Here is a 20,771-nt window from a genome sequence, read left to right as displayed (position 1 = left end):
TGCTTTTGGATCTGTATATAATAATTTGACACATGAAATAAACTTTGGACCAAATCCAAACCAATGTAAAGTGTGAATCATGAATTCCCAATTTATTTGATCAAAAGATTTTTCTGCATCCAAGGATAATGCGGCTAAGGGAGAGGGATATTTTCCACTAAGAGTGAGAATATTGGAAAACATTCTGGCATTTTCAGAAGCTAAACGTCCTTTGACAAATCCAGCCTAATGTAGATTAATAAGAAGAGGGATAGCTTTCTCCAAGCGAGTAGCCAAAATCTTTGCATACATTTTACAATCATAGTTGAATAGTGATATGGGATGAAATGTTTTACAAAAGGAGGGATCTTTGTCTGGTTTATGGATGACAATAATAAGGGCTTCTAAAAAAGAGCCACAGGCCTTACAGTTGGATAGGAATGAATTAAAAAGTACTAATAATTTAGGGGCAAAAATTGAAGAAAAGGCAAAAGAAAATTCAACTGAGAAGCCATCAGGGCCAGGGGCCTTAGATTTATTCAAAGATTCGAGAGCATCAGATATTTCTTGAAGCAGATATATCCTCTTCCAGTGATGAGAAGATATCTGGGAGAGCTTTAGGTTTAGGAATATCTTGGAAGAAAGATACAAAATCTTCCTCAGAGGGATTAGTAGTTTCTGTGTGTAATAGATTATAATACGATTGAAATGTATTAATAATATCGGAATCGGATGAGAGGAATTTATTGTCCATTTCTGAGTGGATAGGGCCAATATTTTTACGTTCTGATTTTAAATTTTTAAATAATTTGCTAACATTTTCCCTGCTTTGTTTTGGCCTCTGTGAAATTTTAATTTAACCTTAAGAAGAATGTTACAAGCGTCCACAATGGCAATTTTGTTTAGGGTGAATTTAGCTCTAATTAACTCTTGTAGTGAAGAGGAGGATTTGGATGAGAAATATTTATGTTCCAAAGTTTTGATTAGTGTTAGAGTTTCTTTATATTTAGCACTCATTAGCTTTTTTTTCTTGGAGGAATAAGCAATAGTGAAGTCTCTAAACGATGCTTTAAATGCATCACAATTATTATGAATTGAGGTATCTAAAGAATTGTTGAATACAAAAAATTCATTAATAAAAGAGGTTGCTTCTGAAATAAAAGTACAATTTGATAAAAGGTGATTGTTAAAACGCCAGCGACCTTGTTTGCACGTAGTGATGGATACATCCATAGAGGTAGAAACAGGAGCATGGGCAGAAATAAAAATAGAACCAATTTCAGATGAGTGGTGACAACGTAATAGTGATTTGGAAATTGAAATATAGTCAATACGAGACCTTGTATGCTGTACAGTAGAAAAAAAAGTAATTTCTGGGGCATCTTGGTTACATGTTTTCCATGCATCAAATAAAGGTCGAAATGAAATGGCAGATTGGAATGATTTGTGAGTTTGATCTGGTTTGAATTTACATTTGGATTTTCTGTCTGAAAAAGGATCTAACCAATTATTGAATTCACCACCAACCACTACATTAGAATTAGATAAAGATAATAACTTCATTTTTATAGAGTGCCAAAATTACGGATCCAGTTTAACAGGTCCATAAATATTGAAAAAGGTCATTTGCATTTTGTTGATGATAGCATCAACCATCACCCAACGACCATTAGAATCACATTCTGATGATAATATTTGGGCATTGGTAGAATTATGATACAATATGGCAGCACCACCATGACATTCAGTAGCAGGAGAAAAAACATTTTGATTAACCCATTGCGTTTGAGTTTAAGAGATTCTACATCATTACAATGTATTTCCTGCGAAAAAGCAACTTGGGAATTAATTTTAGCTAAATTAGACAATACCTTTGGACATTTGACAGGATGACCAAGACAACGCACATTCCACGAGACCACATTAACAATAATGTCGGATTAGAGGGTACATGAGGAAACAGGAACACAAAACTGCATAATGAACAAAATAAAAAGAGAAAGAGAAAGAAAGACATTGTTTGATATGTGATGAGGAAAAGGCATTGTTAGAAGTAAGACATTTACTATAAAACATAACTGAAAGTGAAAAGAAACGATAATAATAGAAAGGAGAAAAAGGAGAAAAGAAAGAGAAGAAACAGAAGGGAGAAGCAAGTAAACAGATCAAGGATTAACATCCAGATCTGTAAACAGATGGAAGATCGAAAAAAGAGGAGCATAGTGACACCGAAAGACACGGACCACAGTAATAGATAAAAAGGAATAGAGAAAATGAGAGCCTCATGAATAAAAAGAGAAAAAAACAGTCAGAGAATATCAACTAAGCAAACTTTTAGAATCAAATTGGCGATCCTGAAATATAAGAGAAGTCAAGTATTAGTATCCATGCCATGGGAGGAGAGATTATGAAGAAAGAGTTTACGTTTATCCGGATCATCAAAGGAATGTGACCGCCCATCATGTGTAATTTTACAAAGGCACAGATGGAGAATTCCATATTGGATGTTAAGCTGTCTCATCTGAGGACGTAGAGCAAGAAATTATTTACGTTGTGCGTTTGTTGCATTGGAAATATCTTAAGATGTGTAGATATTATGGCCTGACCAGATAAGATGACGTTTAAGTCTTACAGCCTTCAAAACGTGCATAAGCTCTGTGAATTCCAAGAAAGGCATTATGATTCCACGTGGTTTGTTAGCAGTAGGATGAAGACGACCCAGCTGGTGTGCTCTTTGTATGTTGAAGGGGGTTGACGATGACTGAAGATCCAGGAGCTCTGGAAGGAATTTCTGTAGAAATGCTGCCATGTCAGGACCTTCAATATTCTCCGGAAGTCTATAAAGGCGCAGATTATTTCTCTGGTTGCGATTTTCAAGATCTTCGGTGTGGATTTTTAACTTGTGAATTTCTTGTTCAAGTAGTGGAATCATTGTAGAGATATCCTGTATGTCGCTAACTCTTTGTTCAAGTTCCAGTACCTTTCCCTCCATAATAAACCATCTCTCTTCAATTTGTTTTAGCTTTTCATTTGTAGTGGACATAAAGGGTTGAATACCATCAATTTCATCTAAGATAGAGTCCAGAACTGGATTCTGTGAGGAAAGAATTGGAGAAAGTGGATCGTTTTTATGCCTTTTCGGTTTTGTACCAGATGAAGAGGATCTGACTATGTGGAGATCGTTAGCCATTGTTGATTTACAAAAGAAATCACCTTGAGAGCTGTAGCAAAAGTGAACAATTTCTAATAAGTGCAGTGAAAAACAAATTATTCCTTATTATGATGAAGAAGTGGTAGCGATATTTCCCTCAGTATGCAACACATATTTAAAGTTCCTCCAGTGAGCAAAAGCAACAGGTGAACCTCAACTTGAGCTCATAAAATAATCAAGGCTAAATTCACTTGAAAAGAGAAAAAGAAAGGAGCTGCTCCCTTCCCACAAAATAGTATCATATTTTGGCAAAAACTGTATACTTGTGGGTGCTAATTAGTGCCCAGAGGAGCTTGTAAATGCAGGCATGATGACAGGAAGCATTTTCGCCCCACCGTAGTTGAAAACGGCAGAAAGATGCGAGTGCTGTGATCCAAAATGGTGGCTGCTCGCGTCTCTGTGAGTTGAAAATTGCCGCGACGGTGTACGGGCACAGAAATGACGGAAATCTTGTTGACAAGCGGTATTGAGACTCACCGCATCATCATAAATGCAGGACCGTCACCCACAGCTGAAAAACAGGGAAATGAGACTCAAACTGTGCATCGGAGTCCAGCGACGGTGCGGAGCTCACATCGGGTCCACCATGTCACCTCGGCACGCAAGCCACACACCCCCTCCACCCCTGAATTGCTGGCTGAGAAAGAAACATTGCAAACAGACTGCACTGAACTTGGAGCGAAGGCAGTGTCAAACTAGATATGAAGAAATGCATGAAAGAAAAGTTCAACAGGCAGGCCTTCTCCATCGATGCACTCAGGAATGTGGAATTACAATTCCAGCAACATAAGATTGGTTCCTACTATCCTGCATGCAAAAAGGAATTAAAGACCCATCTCTAAACAAAACTATATTCCCACAGAATAGAATCCTTTGTTAGTTATGATTCCCAGTAGGCCACAGACTCACGCCTGTATAATCTAGTGGTGGTGACATTCTTACTGGGCCATTCGTGCTGCATGGATGTTGGTTTTCGAACATCAAGGCATCTATTTCCCCTAAAGACTGGACTATGAACATATTGATTCTCAGAGACATATACTAAAGTTGTGGCTAGTTTGCAAACAAACCTTTGCCTACCACGTTCTTTTTGAACCTCTAAAGACTTTGGTTATATCTTCAATTAAATGTTATTGTAATGGAACGAGACTGCAATCAAAGCATGTTTCTTATGTATAAAAATGTTGATGTCCTCACTGCATTATTATTAGAATTCTAGGATATAAACAGATAAGTGTAGGGAATCTCAAGATGCTAATAATGTTTCATATGTATTCATGTTTTCAACAATCACTCAGAAACTACATTAACCTTTCACAAGACAGTGTACAGTGACAGAGCCTAAGGTAGTTGTTTTACCATAGGGAGATGTAAACGTATACATATATTGCAACAAGATAATCATGTATGTATGTTTATCTCTATGCTTTCAGGAATTCCCACGACTATGTCATAACATACATAGTTGATGTGCAGAGATATTACTTAAGTGTATAATTTCCCTAATTTCAGTGTTCCAATGACATGTTTCTTAAGGCATCTTTATATGCTGTAGAGAGCCAATACAGCTTGCAGCCTTCCTTAGCCCCAGAAGTGAGGAAGCAGTGTGTGGAGTTCTGTGCCTCGTTTTATTTCGTATTCTATTCCCCTTTCCCAACTTTTATCACTGGTCCTAATGTTCTATAATATGTGCTCACTGGTGGAAACATTGAGAGATAGAAAAGTACATTGCTTCTGTTGGATCTTGCTTAGAAGTTGAGGGTAACATCGAAATCGCACACATTTCAGTTTTCAGCAATTCTCCTACTAGTACCACTGTATATCAACACATGCACATGTATACATATTTTCGTCCTGAAAAGATGCAAAAGGAGTTAATCTGTTGTTCAGATGCCTTGTGGGGTTGTGGTGGCGATATAGTTATCCAACATCACATGATGTTTTCATATAACAGGCTTACGGGTGTCTCAGCGAAGGTTTTTTGTTGGAGTAGGTTTAACAGTTGCCTTGAAATTATCTAGGTTTGTTAGACATCAATATCTTCCTGTGGAACAGTGTTCACTCTTGAGCAGAAGTTGCATGTGAAATCTACAGCTGTTGGTCCTCTTGCATATGGTAACATTGGAAACCTCTTCATGGGAGTTGAATGTGGCCCTCCTTTTAGCCCATACCTGGTTCGTATTTGGCGCTCCATCATCCTTGCATGAGGCAACACCGTCACAGTCTTTTCAAAATCTACCTGCCCGCAGTCTTAGTACGGCACACCTAGACAAGAGGCTTACATTTTTTTTCAAGGCAGGATGCAAAGGGTAAACACTGTACCTTTCTTTTTAATGAATTGCCGATAACATCAGGAGTCCTACACCTTTCTTCTCAATTCCCCCTACTTTTTAATGTGTACACTTCTCTTTTGATTGCCCTAATTCAGTCTTAAGACTGGCAAACGTTCTCTTATGCCATTGCATGCACATTATTGTGCGTTTATGCGTACACTCAATACCTTCTTCAAATGCACTTCATGACTGCTTGAAGGGCATTCAGCATTGGATGGCATTTAACTTTTTAGAGCTCAATGCTACTTAAACCGAGCTAACTGTTCTTGGAAACAGCCTGCATCACTGGGAATAAGAGTGTTGGCCTCAACGCCTTGGCCCCTCTCCCCAGGTGAACACATTAGGCATCATTATAGACTCCGACCTCCCGCTGCATCCTCGGGTCAATACTTTGTACAGTTTCAGTCATCACATGCTCGGTCTCCCTCATTGAGTCCTACCGTAACTTACAAAATAGATGCTCTCCACTGTAGTATCTGTATGAGTACCCACCAAACCTGATCTACTGTGATAGTCTCTTCCTGAGACTCACTCTTGAACTTCTCAATAAACTTCAAAAAGTACAAAATTCAGCTGTTCACCTGGTTTGCTCAACTAAGAATGACCTCAGACAATGTAATTCAAAGGCCTATGTCTTTTCCACAAAGCTTATATGCCTACTTACTCATAGGGCTTTCCTCTTTGATTCAACCTTATAAACTAAGCTTTAGCATACATTCTGACAGACATTTGCTGCATCCAGTTAAAAATCACTCACAGGTGGCAGGTCTTTCAGATACTTGGGAGCAATAGCCTCCCTTTTGCTCTTTGGCTACAAGCAGCGCCAGGAAACCGCTGGTCGTGGTGAGGTTTACAAGTTCCGTTATTCATTCATTCATTCAATGGCAGGGGAGTTAGAGCCCAACATCAAAGAGTATTTATTGATGTGCATTTGTTTACTAGAAATTTATGGAAATGATACTTGTGCTTTATAAATGTATCCTGATATCAGGCCTGTTGAGAGCCAAACATGTATTTTCTCCACTATCCATGCAATAGCAACAAGCTGAAGTTCTCCAGTGCACTGGTATGGGCAGCCAACCCAAAGGCCTTTGTCTGACTGATTTTGATTAGTACCCATGTAGATTGAATTTCTTGTTTGTGAAAGGGGGGCCTGAATGGAGAAAATGAATGGAACGGTTTCTTTATTCATAAAGAATTCGAAAAAAAATACTTTTAGGAAAATGTAGTATTCAGAGAGCTAAAATGTTCTCAGGGATATATATGCAGTGATCGATGTTTGGGGCTGTGAAATGGTTAGCCTTCATGCCCTCTCTTGGACTAGAAGATTTGACAGTTTTGTTATGAATGAATAAGTACTTACCTATGCTGGTGGCAAGTAACAAAGAGTTTTAACAGTACCTTGGAAGTAGAAACATCTAATACTAAGCAAGGAGACCAAGAGATTAGGTTGACAAGTACTTCAGTATCTTGTATTTTACAAGCTGACTTAAAGACTAAATGAGACAGTTTACTAATCATGCCCAGGGAAGGGAGAGGGAACTTGAAGGCCGTGGCATGGTTGTCAGACCAGCCAGTATGGGTGGCTGGTTCAATAAGAAAATCAACTCTTGCCAAGTATTAGACAAAGCGCATCTATGCATGCACACATTTTGAAAAGAAAATGTACTCAAGAGCCATGATGGGACAGGAGTTTCCAAACATTCTAGAAATGTTAATGAAGACAGATGACTAGTGAGATGCTATTCTAAGTCCAAAATCTTATTGGCAAAGTTTTGTCGGGAGAGAGAGATTGTCACGTAAAAGTGAGCTGATCCATGATCTGAAAAGAGAGCCTTCCACTGCACAAACTATATCCATCAAATGTGTAACATGACAATGCCATTGACAGATAACATACTTTTGTGCCTTGAGACCTCCACACTTACAGAGCACCAGATCTTTAACAGGGTCTTGCATCCCTGTGTGACTAATTCAACCAAGGTAGTGTGAAGATTCATGGAAATAGCAGGTGCAGGGAGGCTGGAGGCGCTGGAGAAAGTGCCACAAGAAGTTATGAAGGGCTTTTATTCCAGACCCTTAACATCAGTACTGCAGTGGTTACTCGTTCCTAGTTTAAGGTCACTTCTGGTTTAAGAGAGGTAGAGCAAGAACTTAATTTGAGCGGATGGCTGCAAGTGAGGCCACCAGTACCCAATTGTGAAGACCAGTCAGAGGTTGACCCAGAGCAAGAGAGTGAAAACACCCAAGGGGCAAAAAAGGAGGAAGAGAAAGGAGAAAGAGAAAGAAGGAAAAAAGTGACAAACGGAGTGAGCATGAACCGATAAGAGTGAGGGAATATGCAGGGATTATCTGGTAGTGGATTAAAGGTGGAATCAAAACTACCCAGTCTTGGTATTCAGCACTCTGTGCTGCCTCTGGACTTCTGAGCAAATTGTTGGACCCCGGCACTTATTATTTTACAAATTAAGCACTGTTTTGACTCACTTGGATTATTAGCCTTTGTCTGGCAAAGTGTCACGTAGTTGCATTGGTTTTTCGGTCTCGCCTGAGCCAGCGCATGCACTGGTCTGGTGAGATATTTAGTGAGTGGGCTTTAGAAATCCAACCACAAGCTTTTGCTTGTGGCCTAAAGCTTGCGGTTACGCGTGTGGGCATGCTCACAGCCACCATCTGGCTTTCCTCACGGCACCCTTACAGCATGCAATTAGGCGCCATCTGGCTTTCCTCTTGCTTGCTCTTTCCCAAGCGCCTCGCTCCGCCAATCCCCCACAACAGAGCGCATCTGACGGGCGCGTCTTGTTTCCTTCCCTTTCCTGCCCATGCGTGCCTCCCAGTTGTCTGTATTATTTCCTGCAGCCATTTCACTCTTTCTACCTCTGCCAGTAATAGGGTCCTCGTCTTTCTTTCTCCAGTCACATCTCCTCTCATGTTCCTACAACAGGTTCCAGCTTGAAAACATTTGGAAAATGGGCCGTTTTCTGAACTTTTGACTCAACTCGATTAATGCTTTTCACTCCTTCCTCTTTAGAGCCACTGCAAACTATTTTTAGTTCTCCTACTTCTTCAATTCCCACTCTTCATTGTCTTCCTTTCACTCCAGGCTTCTCCCTCAGTGTTTTTGTATTACATTTGAAGGTACCCGTGTGTTGCTTCATCTCCCTTGCCGTTACTCATGTTGGTCAATGCTCCTGGCCTTCATCTCTCTTCGGATACTCATTTTTGTCTACTCTCCATGTTGCCAATCTTGCTTTCATTCCATTTCCTTGCTAGAGAACAAATATGTTTACCTGTCCACCTGCCCTCTTTCTTTATTGTCTTCCTCCTCATTGTTTCGGTTTCCTTCTATGCAGTATCTTACTTTTTTTTCGTGACTTCCCTGGTGTAGATTCCTGGTGTTTCCTTTACAGTGTGTTCCTTATTATTTTGTTGTTCAGCGCTTGTGTGGACGTGGTTTATACTACCATTAAAAAGAAATTATATACAAAGTATAGGAATTTCTTCAGATAAAGGTTCTAATGTGTTTGGCTACAACACGTTTGGAATCTATCATGGCTTGCCCACTGTAAATAAAATCCATGGGTAGTGGTAACCTGTGGGATGGATGTAATTCAGGGGTAACTTTAGCCTACTTTCCTCCCCTATGACACTTTGGTGTCAGAATGTAGTTGTAGGCCGACGCATGATGCAGAGTAGTGGTAGAAAAATCTGTCTAATTTGTTTTTGTGCAAATACATGGAATTTTGGGAAAATTACCGGCAATAACACCTAATCATATGAAATCTCAAAATGGCATTTGGCTCTGTATTTTAGGTTCATTTCATACTAATAAAAGGGAGCAAAAAGCGTAAGCATCATGTGCAACAGTCACTCTTGCTCTACTATTCATATTATACCCATATATTTGTTTAACATTTTTACTACAGATGTTGCATTTGCATGAAATATTTATAAAGAACAGCACGTCGATACCCAATTGGGCATTGTAGCACAATTACAGGGATTTCACATGACAAGAGTAACTACCAATTGTATGCTACTTACAACAGAGTTACCGACTTTTTGTCGAGACCTAGTGCAGAGGCCAGTAGTTCAGTGTACGCCAATCTCACAATGCTGGAACTACATAGTTTTGGTATCACGCAGCGCATATGCTTGCATTTTGAGGTTTCCCTTTGTAGTCTAATGTATTAGTTCATTTCTGACCAGATGTGGGTAATTAGACATAAAATGTGCTGTATGGATGGGCAGGCTGTGAACTAATGAATTCTGTGTAGTGTTTCCGAGTACCAAGCAGCTCCATTTAAATGTTGAGAATAACAGGGGAATGGCTAATTTGTGATACAGTATATTGGAACTTTGCAAATAGCAATTTGTCAACAGATGCATAGAAACCTGGCCAGTGCTCATTTTGAGCCGGTTGTTGCTGGTGGAGACCAAGGGTGGACTGGCCAGATCAAGCTTTGGGCATTTCCTCAGGAAGCTGGATGGGGGGGGGGTGGTTTTGTTACTGGGGGCGGTTTTGTAGCAGTGTAGCAGTTTTAAAAGCACTTCAGAATTCCTTGTCTATCCAACAGTTTTAAGACAACAGTAAAAGGGCCAAGATAACTCTGGTGATTAATGTACCTGATGGAGAAAGATCCGAATTTTGTCTAGTGGCAGTTTTTACTCATCTAAAGTTGCGCAGAGGGTTAATATGCCTGATGCAAAGAGCGTGTGCCATGCATATCACAGAACAGTATTTTATGTGCATAGTCCACTGGGTTACTGTTTTTGTCACATATATTCTTTTGTCACCGTGCAGTTCATAAGTTACAATCATACTCTAGATTAGAAAGTTATGTTTTTTTCCTAGAGTCTTAGTCTATCCTTATCCTAATTTAGCTAAAAAGGGTTTGTTTCAGTAGAAATCCATTTTATTAGTAAAGTCAACCCTAACCCCTGTGTTACATTCTGAATCCTGGGTTGGTGATTCCCAAGACCAGGGACTCTTAAATTAAGCTACTAGTATAGATGACGTGAATCCTGCACCTTGTAGTCCCCTTTGTCTTATGTAACATTTTCTATACACTGATGTGCACATGTATGATTCATTGTCTCTGTAACTTGTGTGATGTAAAATGCTCTGACACCATATACCGATATGAGAGGCGCTGTAAAACAAACCAAATACATGTGAGAGAGGGGCTATGGAGAGATGAGGGGCACTTTTGGAAGGTGATAGTGAGGGAATCATTGAACAGCCCCAATAAAGATGTCATATCCTGGTGCACTGTAAGGTCATCATTTACTGCTTTGATAAATAATACAAATGAATATATAATGAAATGTGTGTTGTAGAATACACAATTTTTCCCAAATTTTCTTGGGGAGTCCCCCCTCAAACCTCCTTGTAGTGGTCGGACTTGCTTGCTGAGCTCGCTCACTATGCACCGTATGGGGGCTGGTCTGACAAAATATGCCAGGGCTGCTTTGGGTTCCCAGTCCAGCCCTGATGGGGGTCACCAGACACATATTTTTGGGGACTGGCATGGATTTTTATGCATCAATTATTTAAGAGAGTAAGACAGGTGAAAATGCACACAAATCGGAACAACAAAAGAAGATCAAGGTGGGAAAACTGTTACAACGTGAGAAAGCAGGAACCTACAAAAGTGAGATAAGGAGGCAAGGAGGGCCTGATAGTGCATTAAAGAGGCCCTAGATGGCTATATGACTGTCCAGCCTTGGCATGTAGTGCGCTATTTTTTTGTGCCAGCAACGAGCTTTCGAAAAGAGCTTCCGGCACGCATTCTTTGACAAATTAACCACTGCACCTGGCCTGATTTAGAGTGTGGCAAATGGGTACTCTGTCACAAACATGACATACATCCTGTGTGTCTTATTACAAGTGCATTATATATTGTTATAAGGCAGGCAGGATATCAGTCACTTTTGTGATGAAGTATTCGTCTCACAAACATAGGGCGTCTGTATTGCATTTTTTTAAATGTGAACTTGTTTTATAACGCACAAAGCGTACCTTGCTTTAGTGCATAACATACAGAGAGAGTACTTAAGAGAGTCCAGAATTGCATATAAAAATCTCGAGAATCACCAATGCAATATATGGGTATAGGACATAATGAGTATTTAAACAGTACTGCACAGTTGGAGGAATCGCGTTAATAAATGTAGTAAAAGAAATAGAATTTTATGCAGGAAAGTACAAAGAGCAAGGTGCATAACACGGGCATTATGATGGAAGAGTTCAACGTAAGCAACAAAAGAGGGCCATTGGTACACACAAAAAGAGAGCTTCGGCTTCAGGAGGAAGAATCTTAGGATGAAAAAGATGTGGAGAGCCCACCGTTACCGCGATCCCAGGTTATGATAAACATTTTTTTTTCATGAGATCTCAGACTAAAACCAGACAGAAAACGATGTATATTCTCCATTTTAGAAGGCATGAGAAGGCAGCGGTGCTTGTCTGTCCATGTGGGGTTGACTGTAACATAAGGTGAAAGTGTCTAACTCTAGTATATAAAAAGGTTTTAAAGACAATATTTTGTTCTTTCTACCTCTCTCTCCCTCTCTCTCTATCTCTCTCTCTCTCTCTCTCTCTCTCTCTCTCTCTCTCTCTCTCTCTCAGCCTCTTCTCCGTGGCTGCCTGGACATGTCCCTGTACAGCTTTGGGATCGAGCCCATCACTTGCCACGCTTGGAACAAAGATCGCTCACGTGAGTACAATCTGAGAAACAGAAGTACTTGTGCCTCTGGAAATCTCTTACCCAGAGGAGAGATGACCCATGTAGAAACTGGGAAATTTCCTCAGCAATCCATTGCTTTTTGAAAACTCATAGGGCAGTGCTTAATTTGTGCAGGTGGTTTCCGGTACTTGGCACTGGCACTTAATTGTCAGCAGCGGCTCTACTGACAGTCCACCACATGGTGGCACTGTCTTTTTTTAAAATTTTGAGATGAGCAAAACAACAGTGTTTATTAAGTCAATATGCATTGAAAATGAATAATACTGGCCTCTCAGGCCATTGTAATGGCTGTGTGTGGCCTGAAATAGTCTGAATTGTCATACTTGTAGGGGTGCGATGGTTAGATGTTATGTAGGTACCGCCATTGGCAGCGCTGGCAAGTTATCGGTGGTGCATGCTGCAGTGGCCTTCCGAGCAGGCCCTGACACTTCATTTTTTACAAGTTAAGCACTGGGAACAACCGAGGTAGCGTCACCGGCCTACGCTGAAACTTAACAAACAGTCCCAGGACACTGAAGAGCTGTAGACAGAGAAGCCCTGCGTCGTGACGTGACATGTTCGGGAAGCTGATCAAACTTTTTAGCTTCCGGTTCCTGACCCAGAGGGAAGACCAGCCAGCCCATCGTGTCTCAAAGTTTACCTGTTTGTCCTGTTTAATTTTTGCAGACAGGAGATAGGCGCCCCAACGGCCTAAAGCAGAAATTGCCACTCTATGGTCGAGGTCAAACTTTCATTTGGCGGTGTTCCTCACGGGGCTGGAGCTTACATTGCATTCGTTGATCAATCATGCCTTTAAAATGCAATATCTAAGAAACTAAGGGGGAGGAAGTGATGTAGAGTTGAATCTCTGTTTACTTCAAGTGAAGGCGATTAATGGTTTGTTTGATGATAGAAAGCTTTTGTAAAGTTGATGTTGGCATCATCCTGTCTCGATGAAAGCAACCTTTACTCACAAAAGTAATTTGTTTCTGTGCCTTATTCGCCACATTCCCCAGCAATATAAAATAGGTAATACAAATTTAGGATGGAATATGGATCCAAGCAGTAAACTATTACAGATTCAGAAACGACGTGCTGTGTGTCAAAGGTAAACAAAAGTAAAATACAAAAAAAGGTAATGTCGTTTTTTGCGTACTGAAATATGTATTTGAAAGTGAGCCTACATTTTTGTTCATAGATATTTCATAAAAACTGATTTCATTTTATTACAATGCATAAGTACTAATGAATGAATACTTACTTCGAAAAAGAAAACTTTAATAAAGAAAACTATAAAATGTGACAAATATCAACATTATTGAAAATATTAGCGCATTGTATTCATTGTGGGGGGAAAGAACAAGGGAAACCTTTAACTATAGCCACTCTATTTGTAGCAATATTTATTAACTGTAAAGTGTATGTTTTGATTACTGAGGACCTTGCTTCTAGAAGTAGATAGAGGACTTAGAGACCGATAGGACTAATGCAACATCAGGCAGATATCAAGTTAACTCTTTGCGCAACGAGTACTTAATTTGTAAAAAAAATAAGTGCCGGGGATCTCGTCAGGAAGCGACTGCAGCTTACACCACATATTGCCCCTGCCATACTGCTAATGATAGTAAGAACTACTAACCATCTCACTCCTCCTACAAGTGTGACAATTAGGACTATTTCAGGTACCCAAAGCTATAAGAATGGATTGGGCGGCCGTTAATAGTCATCTTTTATGTGGATTGAATTAATAATTAACTGTTGCTGTGGTCACCTCTAAATTAGCCAGACAGCACCACCATGTGGCAGACTGGTACAAGCACCAGTGTTGACAATTAAGTGCCAGTGCCGAGCACCAGAAACCACCTGCTCAAATTAAGCAATCCATATTAATTATTATTGTATGATGAAAACCTGGATGTATTTGGTCAGTGCGTATATATTTGCTTCGGACTGCACCAAGTGTGCACGATTGTTGTACTGTAGGCCTTATTACAGTGACATGTGATCAGATACTGCAGTAACTGCGTTTCTCATTACAGAAATTGCCATCAGCCCAAATAGTCATGTTGTGCAAATCTATCAGAAATCTGACAACCAGTGGAAGAAAATCCATGACCTCAGCGAGCATAATGGACTTATTACAGGTTTGATTGTGCTTTATTTCTTACCTGCTAACATGTAGATCTTTATTGATAATATAATATAATGTTTTTTATATTGTGCAAACTCATCTATGTCGCAAAGAACAGGTAGATAAAAGACGTTCTTCTTCTGCAACTCACTGCCAGCCATGTTTTTAAAAACTCCAGAAAAGTGTGGTACTGTCACTGCCTGTATTCAATCATTAGGGCAGTACCAACAAAATGTCTCAATATCTATTTTATTCCATGCCACATTACAATTGTACTTAGTGTCTACTACCTATGAAGGGATAACAGATTGATCTATCGTAATAAGCACAAATTAAAATATATTGTAGGAGGCAGTGGCACCTAAAAAAGCAAATATTGAAAGAGAGAAGAGGAAACTGAATACATTAGCAGCTAGCAGTATTAGCAGCTAGGAAACAGGGAGGGGTTTACACGATTAGAAATTCATGGTTGTTATTTACCTTCCCAGCGCCTTTATCTCTTTGTGACAAATTCTTGTAAAGTAGTTTTAAAAATCATTTCAGGAATTAAGAATTTAGCTTTTGCTATGAATACCCTGACGAAATGTCTTACTGGAAAATAGCCAAGAATGGCACAAAAATCTACCTGATTGTGTGTAATCACATGAGGTATTTCCCCATTTCTATGTGGATATACAGCTGTAATTTCATGTCCCAGAATTACTGTTCTTTGTAGGATTTGGTATTTTAAGTGCAGAATTCCCAATGGCTTTTCCAGCAGCGCTCAAGTATCTTTTTAAAGAACTGTTTGTGATCCAGTGTACATTTTAACCTTGCGTTTTAACCTTTGACTTACTTTGGTTGCTCAAGATATAGTAAATGAACGGTGATCATTTTTCCACATTTTCAGCTATTGCCACTAACACAGATCTTGTTAAATCACACAAGAGAATGACTGAGCGCCAAAGAACAATCCAGAAAGTAAAGGATCCCAATTTGAAACTCAATAAGCCGGGCACCTATCCAAACCAGTAAACTAGGTACAATTTTTAGGTCGAGTCTGGGCAGCCCATGCGCTGCTCTGCCAGCCATGCCGTATTGAGTATGGCATCGATACGCCGCCCATTTCCCGCCAATCATTTCAATTGGCTCCTTGTACTGTCCTTTAAAAATCTTTGTTTTTCAATCCTCAATAGGTATGGTAGTCCCTCCTTGGTACTGGCTTGTCTGCAATTGTAACCTCCAATAAGGACTGGATCTTTTACTGGTGTTGTTACATGGGCTCCTTTATCTAGTTGGTGAGCACTATTTGCTTAAACTACTTTCTCCTAATAGCTGTTGTAGGCAGGACACTCTCTCTGGTAACCACATTAGTTTTTTTTTACACCACTGGGCACTCCTTATGTTATACAGCTTCCAACATGCAAAAGAAGCGGTATGGCGCGTGGGGCCATTGAATAGCTAAAAATGTTTAATTGTTTTTCAAAACTCACATGTGCTTTATCTTTAACACAGCGCCTGCTTTAAAAAAAAAACATTTTATTTTACCCAGAGCACATACCGCGCTTTATTTATAACACGGGTGTACACCAGAAGCGTGGGTAAGCAAATGTTTTTAAGCCGCACCACCTCTATTTTGTTTTGCATGGAGCAGCATGTTCCTTGAAGCTGTTTTTGCCTTCCCCCCTCCTGCTTACCATTATGAGGCCTCCCCCACCCTCTGAGCAAAAACGGGGCCTTTCTCAATCAAGTAGCAATGCTTCCTCATTCCTCCTCTGCGCGACCCCAACCCTTATTCCCAACACACCCGCCCCAACACAGGTCCTGTGGGCGCCTACATAGAACAGGCTTCACAGCGTCATTTATATTCTTAAAAAAGTAGCATGTGTAAAAGCATTTTCATTTTCTGCTCTGCCCGACCCCTCTCTCACTCCCATCACCCCCAGGCACAGGTCCTGCGGGCGCATACAAGGTACGAGCTTCGCAGCAGCAGCATTTGTATTTTTAAAAGAGTAGCGTATGTAGTCATTTGCAGTTTGCAAATGCTCTGTCACTACAGGTAAATGCTCTATTAATTACCGGTAATCTTCATTACTCCGGGTCCCGTTATCCTCGTCCCATTCATGACAAAATGGAGACAATCATCTCCTGACAGAAAAAGAAAACAGAGGAATGCATGGACAACCCACAGAGTGCAACCAGCACACCCCAGGAGCCCCCCCACCTTCCGCAAGGAAGGGGGAGAACATGCCACACCAAAACAAACAGAGGCCACCAACAACAAGGACAGTGAGGAGGCCACACAAGGAAGAAGACCTCCAGTGGCCAAACCGGCCAGCAAACCAGAGGCAGGCCAACAGGGACACAGCCAAGGACCAGAAACTTAGACCAAGGAAAACAGAAGGCGACAGCGATAGTAAGGAGGCAGTCAACCAGAGAAACAAGAAACAGAGTACACAGGCCAACAAAAAAGGGAACCCCAAGCCGCCCAGCAGAAGGGAGTATGCCACAAAGGCGACGAGGCCCAAGAAAATGAAGCCGAACAGGAGGCTCCCCAAAGAGACTCCAGATGCAAAGCCCCAGAAGGAAAACAGAACCAAAGCAACCAACATCCCGGAACTACAGAAGGAAAGCCCCCACAGCCAAACAGGACACACAAGGCCCAAAATGACGAGGGGAACAACAGACGGCCACACAGCTCCTGAAACAAACCGACAGGAAGGATGATAAGTGGCCCACCAGAGGCTAACACCACCGGGCAGATGCACCGGAGAGCAACCCAAAAGGGAAAGAAGAGAGCGCCAGCCATCAGGGCAAAGGCACAAACCCAAAGAACCAACCAAGGGCAAGACCACCCAGACCAAACCAGGAAAGAGGGGAACATTGACCCGGCACCAGCAACCCCCACAACCAGAAGTACCCGGCCCATAACAGAGCCGACACACGACAACCCCCAAGCACCCAGCCCGGGAGGTGCCGCAAGAGCCCAAAGGGCAAGGCCCACACAAGAACACCGGGGAAGCACGAACACAGCCCCCGAATGCCGAACCACCAGGCCCCAAGATCCATAAGGGAGCAGTCGAGCACCCAAAGGAAAACCAGCCACAGAAAGATGGAAAGACTAACCAGGAGGAACAGACAGCCATACCCCAACCCCAACTGAACCTGAAAGGACAGGGGAGGGGCCAGGAACCAGAAACCCCATAAAGGCAAACATCTCCCACAGATCAAGGCCCAAAACTGAACCAGACACGGAATGACAGAGCTGCAGGGGGAGGAGAGGCCAACCCCCAAGGACACCAACCTTGCCCCAAAGACAGAGCCCCAGCAGAACACCCCCACCGCACACCAGAGTGGACCACAGCAAGAAACCCCAACCGAACCGCCAGCCAACCCTGCGGCCTGAGCCAGAGATGCCCCCAAAGAGACCAGCCTGGCAGCCGAACACAACAAACAGACCAGCAAAGACCGGAAACCAACGACATGGAACCCACAGAGGCCTGAAAGGGGCAGGACAGGGCCAACAGCAGCAACCCTGAAACCCCAACCTCCAGTCAGAGGGAAAGAACCCCCAAAACCAACCAAGCTACAGAGGTAACAGATGCCAGGGCGGAAGCCAAGCAAACCACACAGGCACCCAAACAGCCCAAGCCCAGTACACACCAAGGGAGGGCTCGGACAGTGGAAACCCCCAGGGCAGCATGAAGGCAAGAGAGGGCAAGGCAGCCGGGAAGTCAGCCAAGCCACCCGCCTGAACAGAAGATCCTGGCAGCCCAACCCACACCCAGGGAAAGGCCAGAACAGAGCACAGGGAAAGGCCAGGGAGGGCATCACAGACCCCAGTCACAGAACCACCGGACCATACATGACTGACACCAAAACAAGGTAACAGCCCAGCGGAAGACACAGGTAGAAGAGAGCAGGTGACACCAAGTAGGCATGGCCAGAGGCCAAGCAGAACTACCTGCAAAACGGGCCTGTGGAAAATTAATATAGTTTAGTGAACATTATCTACGCCATCTTGCCTTTTTCCGATGCCACACTTTTCGTCATGCACATCCGCCATATTTTAGCCGTTACGATCAGAATCACCCTCACGAAAGACCCCCACGCACCGGTCATTCCCACTCTCACATGCCTTGCGCGTAAGCAGCAGCCATTTTAAACACCATGGTCTCCCTGCCCCTCGCTGATAGCCAGCGCGTCTCTCTCTCTCTCTCTCTCTTTCTCTCTCTCTCTCTCTCTCCTAACCTCGCAAGCATCCCCCGCACGCTGACAACCCCCCCCACTCTCTCATGCCTTGGGTCATAGACCCCTCTTCAGCGCAGCTCCGCCACAGAATCCCATCCTGTTCCCAGCGCGACACCTCCCTTCATTCCTTTCATGGTCTCAGATCCTTTTGATGCAAACCCCCTTTTCCTGCGTCCCCGTTTGTCTTCCTTATTCCCAGGCCACCACCTGACCCTGCGGATACTGTTTATTACCCCGTACAGTAGGAAGCTTCCCCTCCCCATCAAAAGACCCTCGAGCCGATCAAAGCCTCCACCCTATGAGATCCGATCAACCCCATGCATTCCGTGAATCGGCGGAATGCCCTGCTGCGTGACAATCATCACCTGTTGTGACCGGGGTGGGGAATTCAACTGTAAATGTATGTGGGAACGGGCCTGTAGGGGAGATTCCGAGGATGTTCTTTCAAATATCAAAATGTGGCGAGAATGTGTTACGTGCAATAAAGGTCATAAACCCTAGTATAAGAGGCCAGGCCTCAGAAATGTGGTTAGAGCACCTCGTGATGATACTTGCTGTCTGAACTGATGTGTTCTCCTCCGGAGAGAATAAAATCCTAGTTTCCTGCCTTCCAGTCTCCAGCGCCTGCTTCTTCGTTGATTAATATTGGTGGGTCATAGAGGCGACACCGCCGGGCAACATAAAAGGGTCTTTGGTTACTGGTTGTCTTTGAACCCCTTTTTACAATTGGCGTCCCAAACGTGGGGCCCATCAGCGACTCGTGGATCCAGTGGGAGAGGTCCTGACGACAGAGTGAACGACTGCAACGATCGGAAGGTACCCTGTCCGATAGACCCTCGTCTGACAGCCGATCATCCGAACTTCACTGGTTCCGAACAGACCTCTCTCGAGTGATCTGCGGTCCTGACTGGGAACCATCAGGAGTGCCGCGTGGATTACGAAGAGAAGAGGACGATCGGGCGCTGGATTCGGAAGACAAGAAACTGTCCATGCGGTCCGGGTAAGGTCGTGTAAACACGACGAATTGCGAAAGTGATTGATAATTGAAAGTGATTGATAATTGATGAGAAAATACTAGTATTACTTTTTGTTAATTTATTTGGAGATTCGCTGTCTGCAAACGGAGAAACAACAGGCTCTCCCTTTATAAACCGCGAAGGATAGGTACGCATCCGTCGGACCTATTTTTCTCCCCCACTGAACAATTGCCCCTCCCCCATTGATTAACTGTTATAGATTGTTTTCTGGAGATTCTCTGTCTGCAAACAGGGAAGATTAGGTCCCCTCTTAGCAGATAGTGAAAGGGTAGGTGACGCGGACCTTTGCGAGCCTACTTATTCTCCCCATTGACCATATTGATTTTTTATTTTTGACCTAACATTGATTGCTCAAGATTGGTTCATGAGGTATTCACTACCTGCAAACAACGTAGAATAGAAATATTCTGTCTAGTCTTTGCAAGCAGTGATAAGATAGGTAGTGCTGACTATTATCCCATTGTGATCCGTCATGCCTGTCTTCTCCCCCCTGGTTAGTAGCCTGTTTAGCCCGGACCGCTTATTAGAGGTGAACCATCCGGCTCCGCTGGAAGGCACCCCTAATAAGGACATGTTCATGAAGCATGGATTGATCGCTATAGCCTATAGTGAGCTGTGGCATAAATATACGAAAAGGGATCGAGAAAGTCAGTGGCCACTGAGAGGATCCTTCGATCTTGACAAAATAGAAACGGTAGAAATAGCCCTTCGTAGGAATGAAACAACACCTATTATGCTCGATAGTCTCGGTATGTGGCGCAAAGAAGCCACACGACGAAGGGAAAGCGACGAATCCAGAAAAGGTGAAGGGACACGGCGGACGACCCGCCAAACATCTAGTAGGCAAATGGAAGGGCCAGCGATGGCACAGCTCCGAGGAGTAGACATGAAAAGGGAACGGTATAAAGGGATGTGTCGACAGGACAAACCCGGGACGCGACGACCCGAAAGTAATCCCCCGACACTATGCACAGGACGAACAGATTTAAAACAAAACCAATGTGCTTTCTGTAGACACCTCGGGCACTGGAAAGCCCAATGCCCGACTCTACAGAGCATAGGTAAGAACGAAGGGTCGACAGAAAGAACAGGCCGGCAGAAAGGGAAAAGGCGCGAGATAAA

The 20,771-nt window shown here is 42.7% G+C and overlaps 1 protein-coding gene across 2 annotated transcripts in view; it reads left to right on the top strand.

Annotated features, from left to right (window-relative positions):
• Positions 1-20,771, top strand: part of LOC147702325 (actin-related protein 2/3 complex subunit 1A-B-like) — a 262,621-nt gene that overhangs the window by 26,005 nt on the left and 215,845 nt on the right. For both annotated transcript variants that reach the window (XM_086928777.1, XM_086928778.1), the window contains exons 2-3: positions 12,155-12,242; positions 14,291-14,395. In XM_086928777.1, coding sequence (XP_086784903.1) covers positions 12,179-12,242; positions 14,291-14,395 — 169 coding nt within the window. In that variant the 5' untranslated portion in view covers positions 12,155-12,178. The remainder of the gene's footprint in view (positions 1-12,154; positions 12,243-14,290; positions 14,396-20,771) is intronic.

Source organism: Lissotriton vulgaris, chromosome 7, assembly GCF_964263255.1.
Source record: "Lissotriton vulgaris chromosome 7, aLisVul1.2, whole genome shotgun sequence".
Taxonomy (NCBI): Eukaryota; Metazoa; Chordata; class Amphibia; order Caudata; family Salamandridae; genus Lissotriton; species Lissotriton vulgaris.
This window is presented reverse-complemented; position numbering and strand designations above follow the sequence as displayed.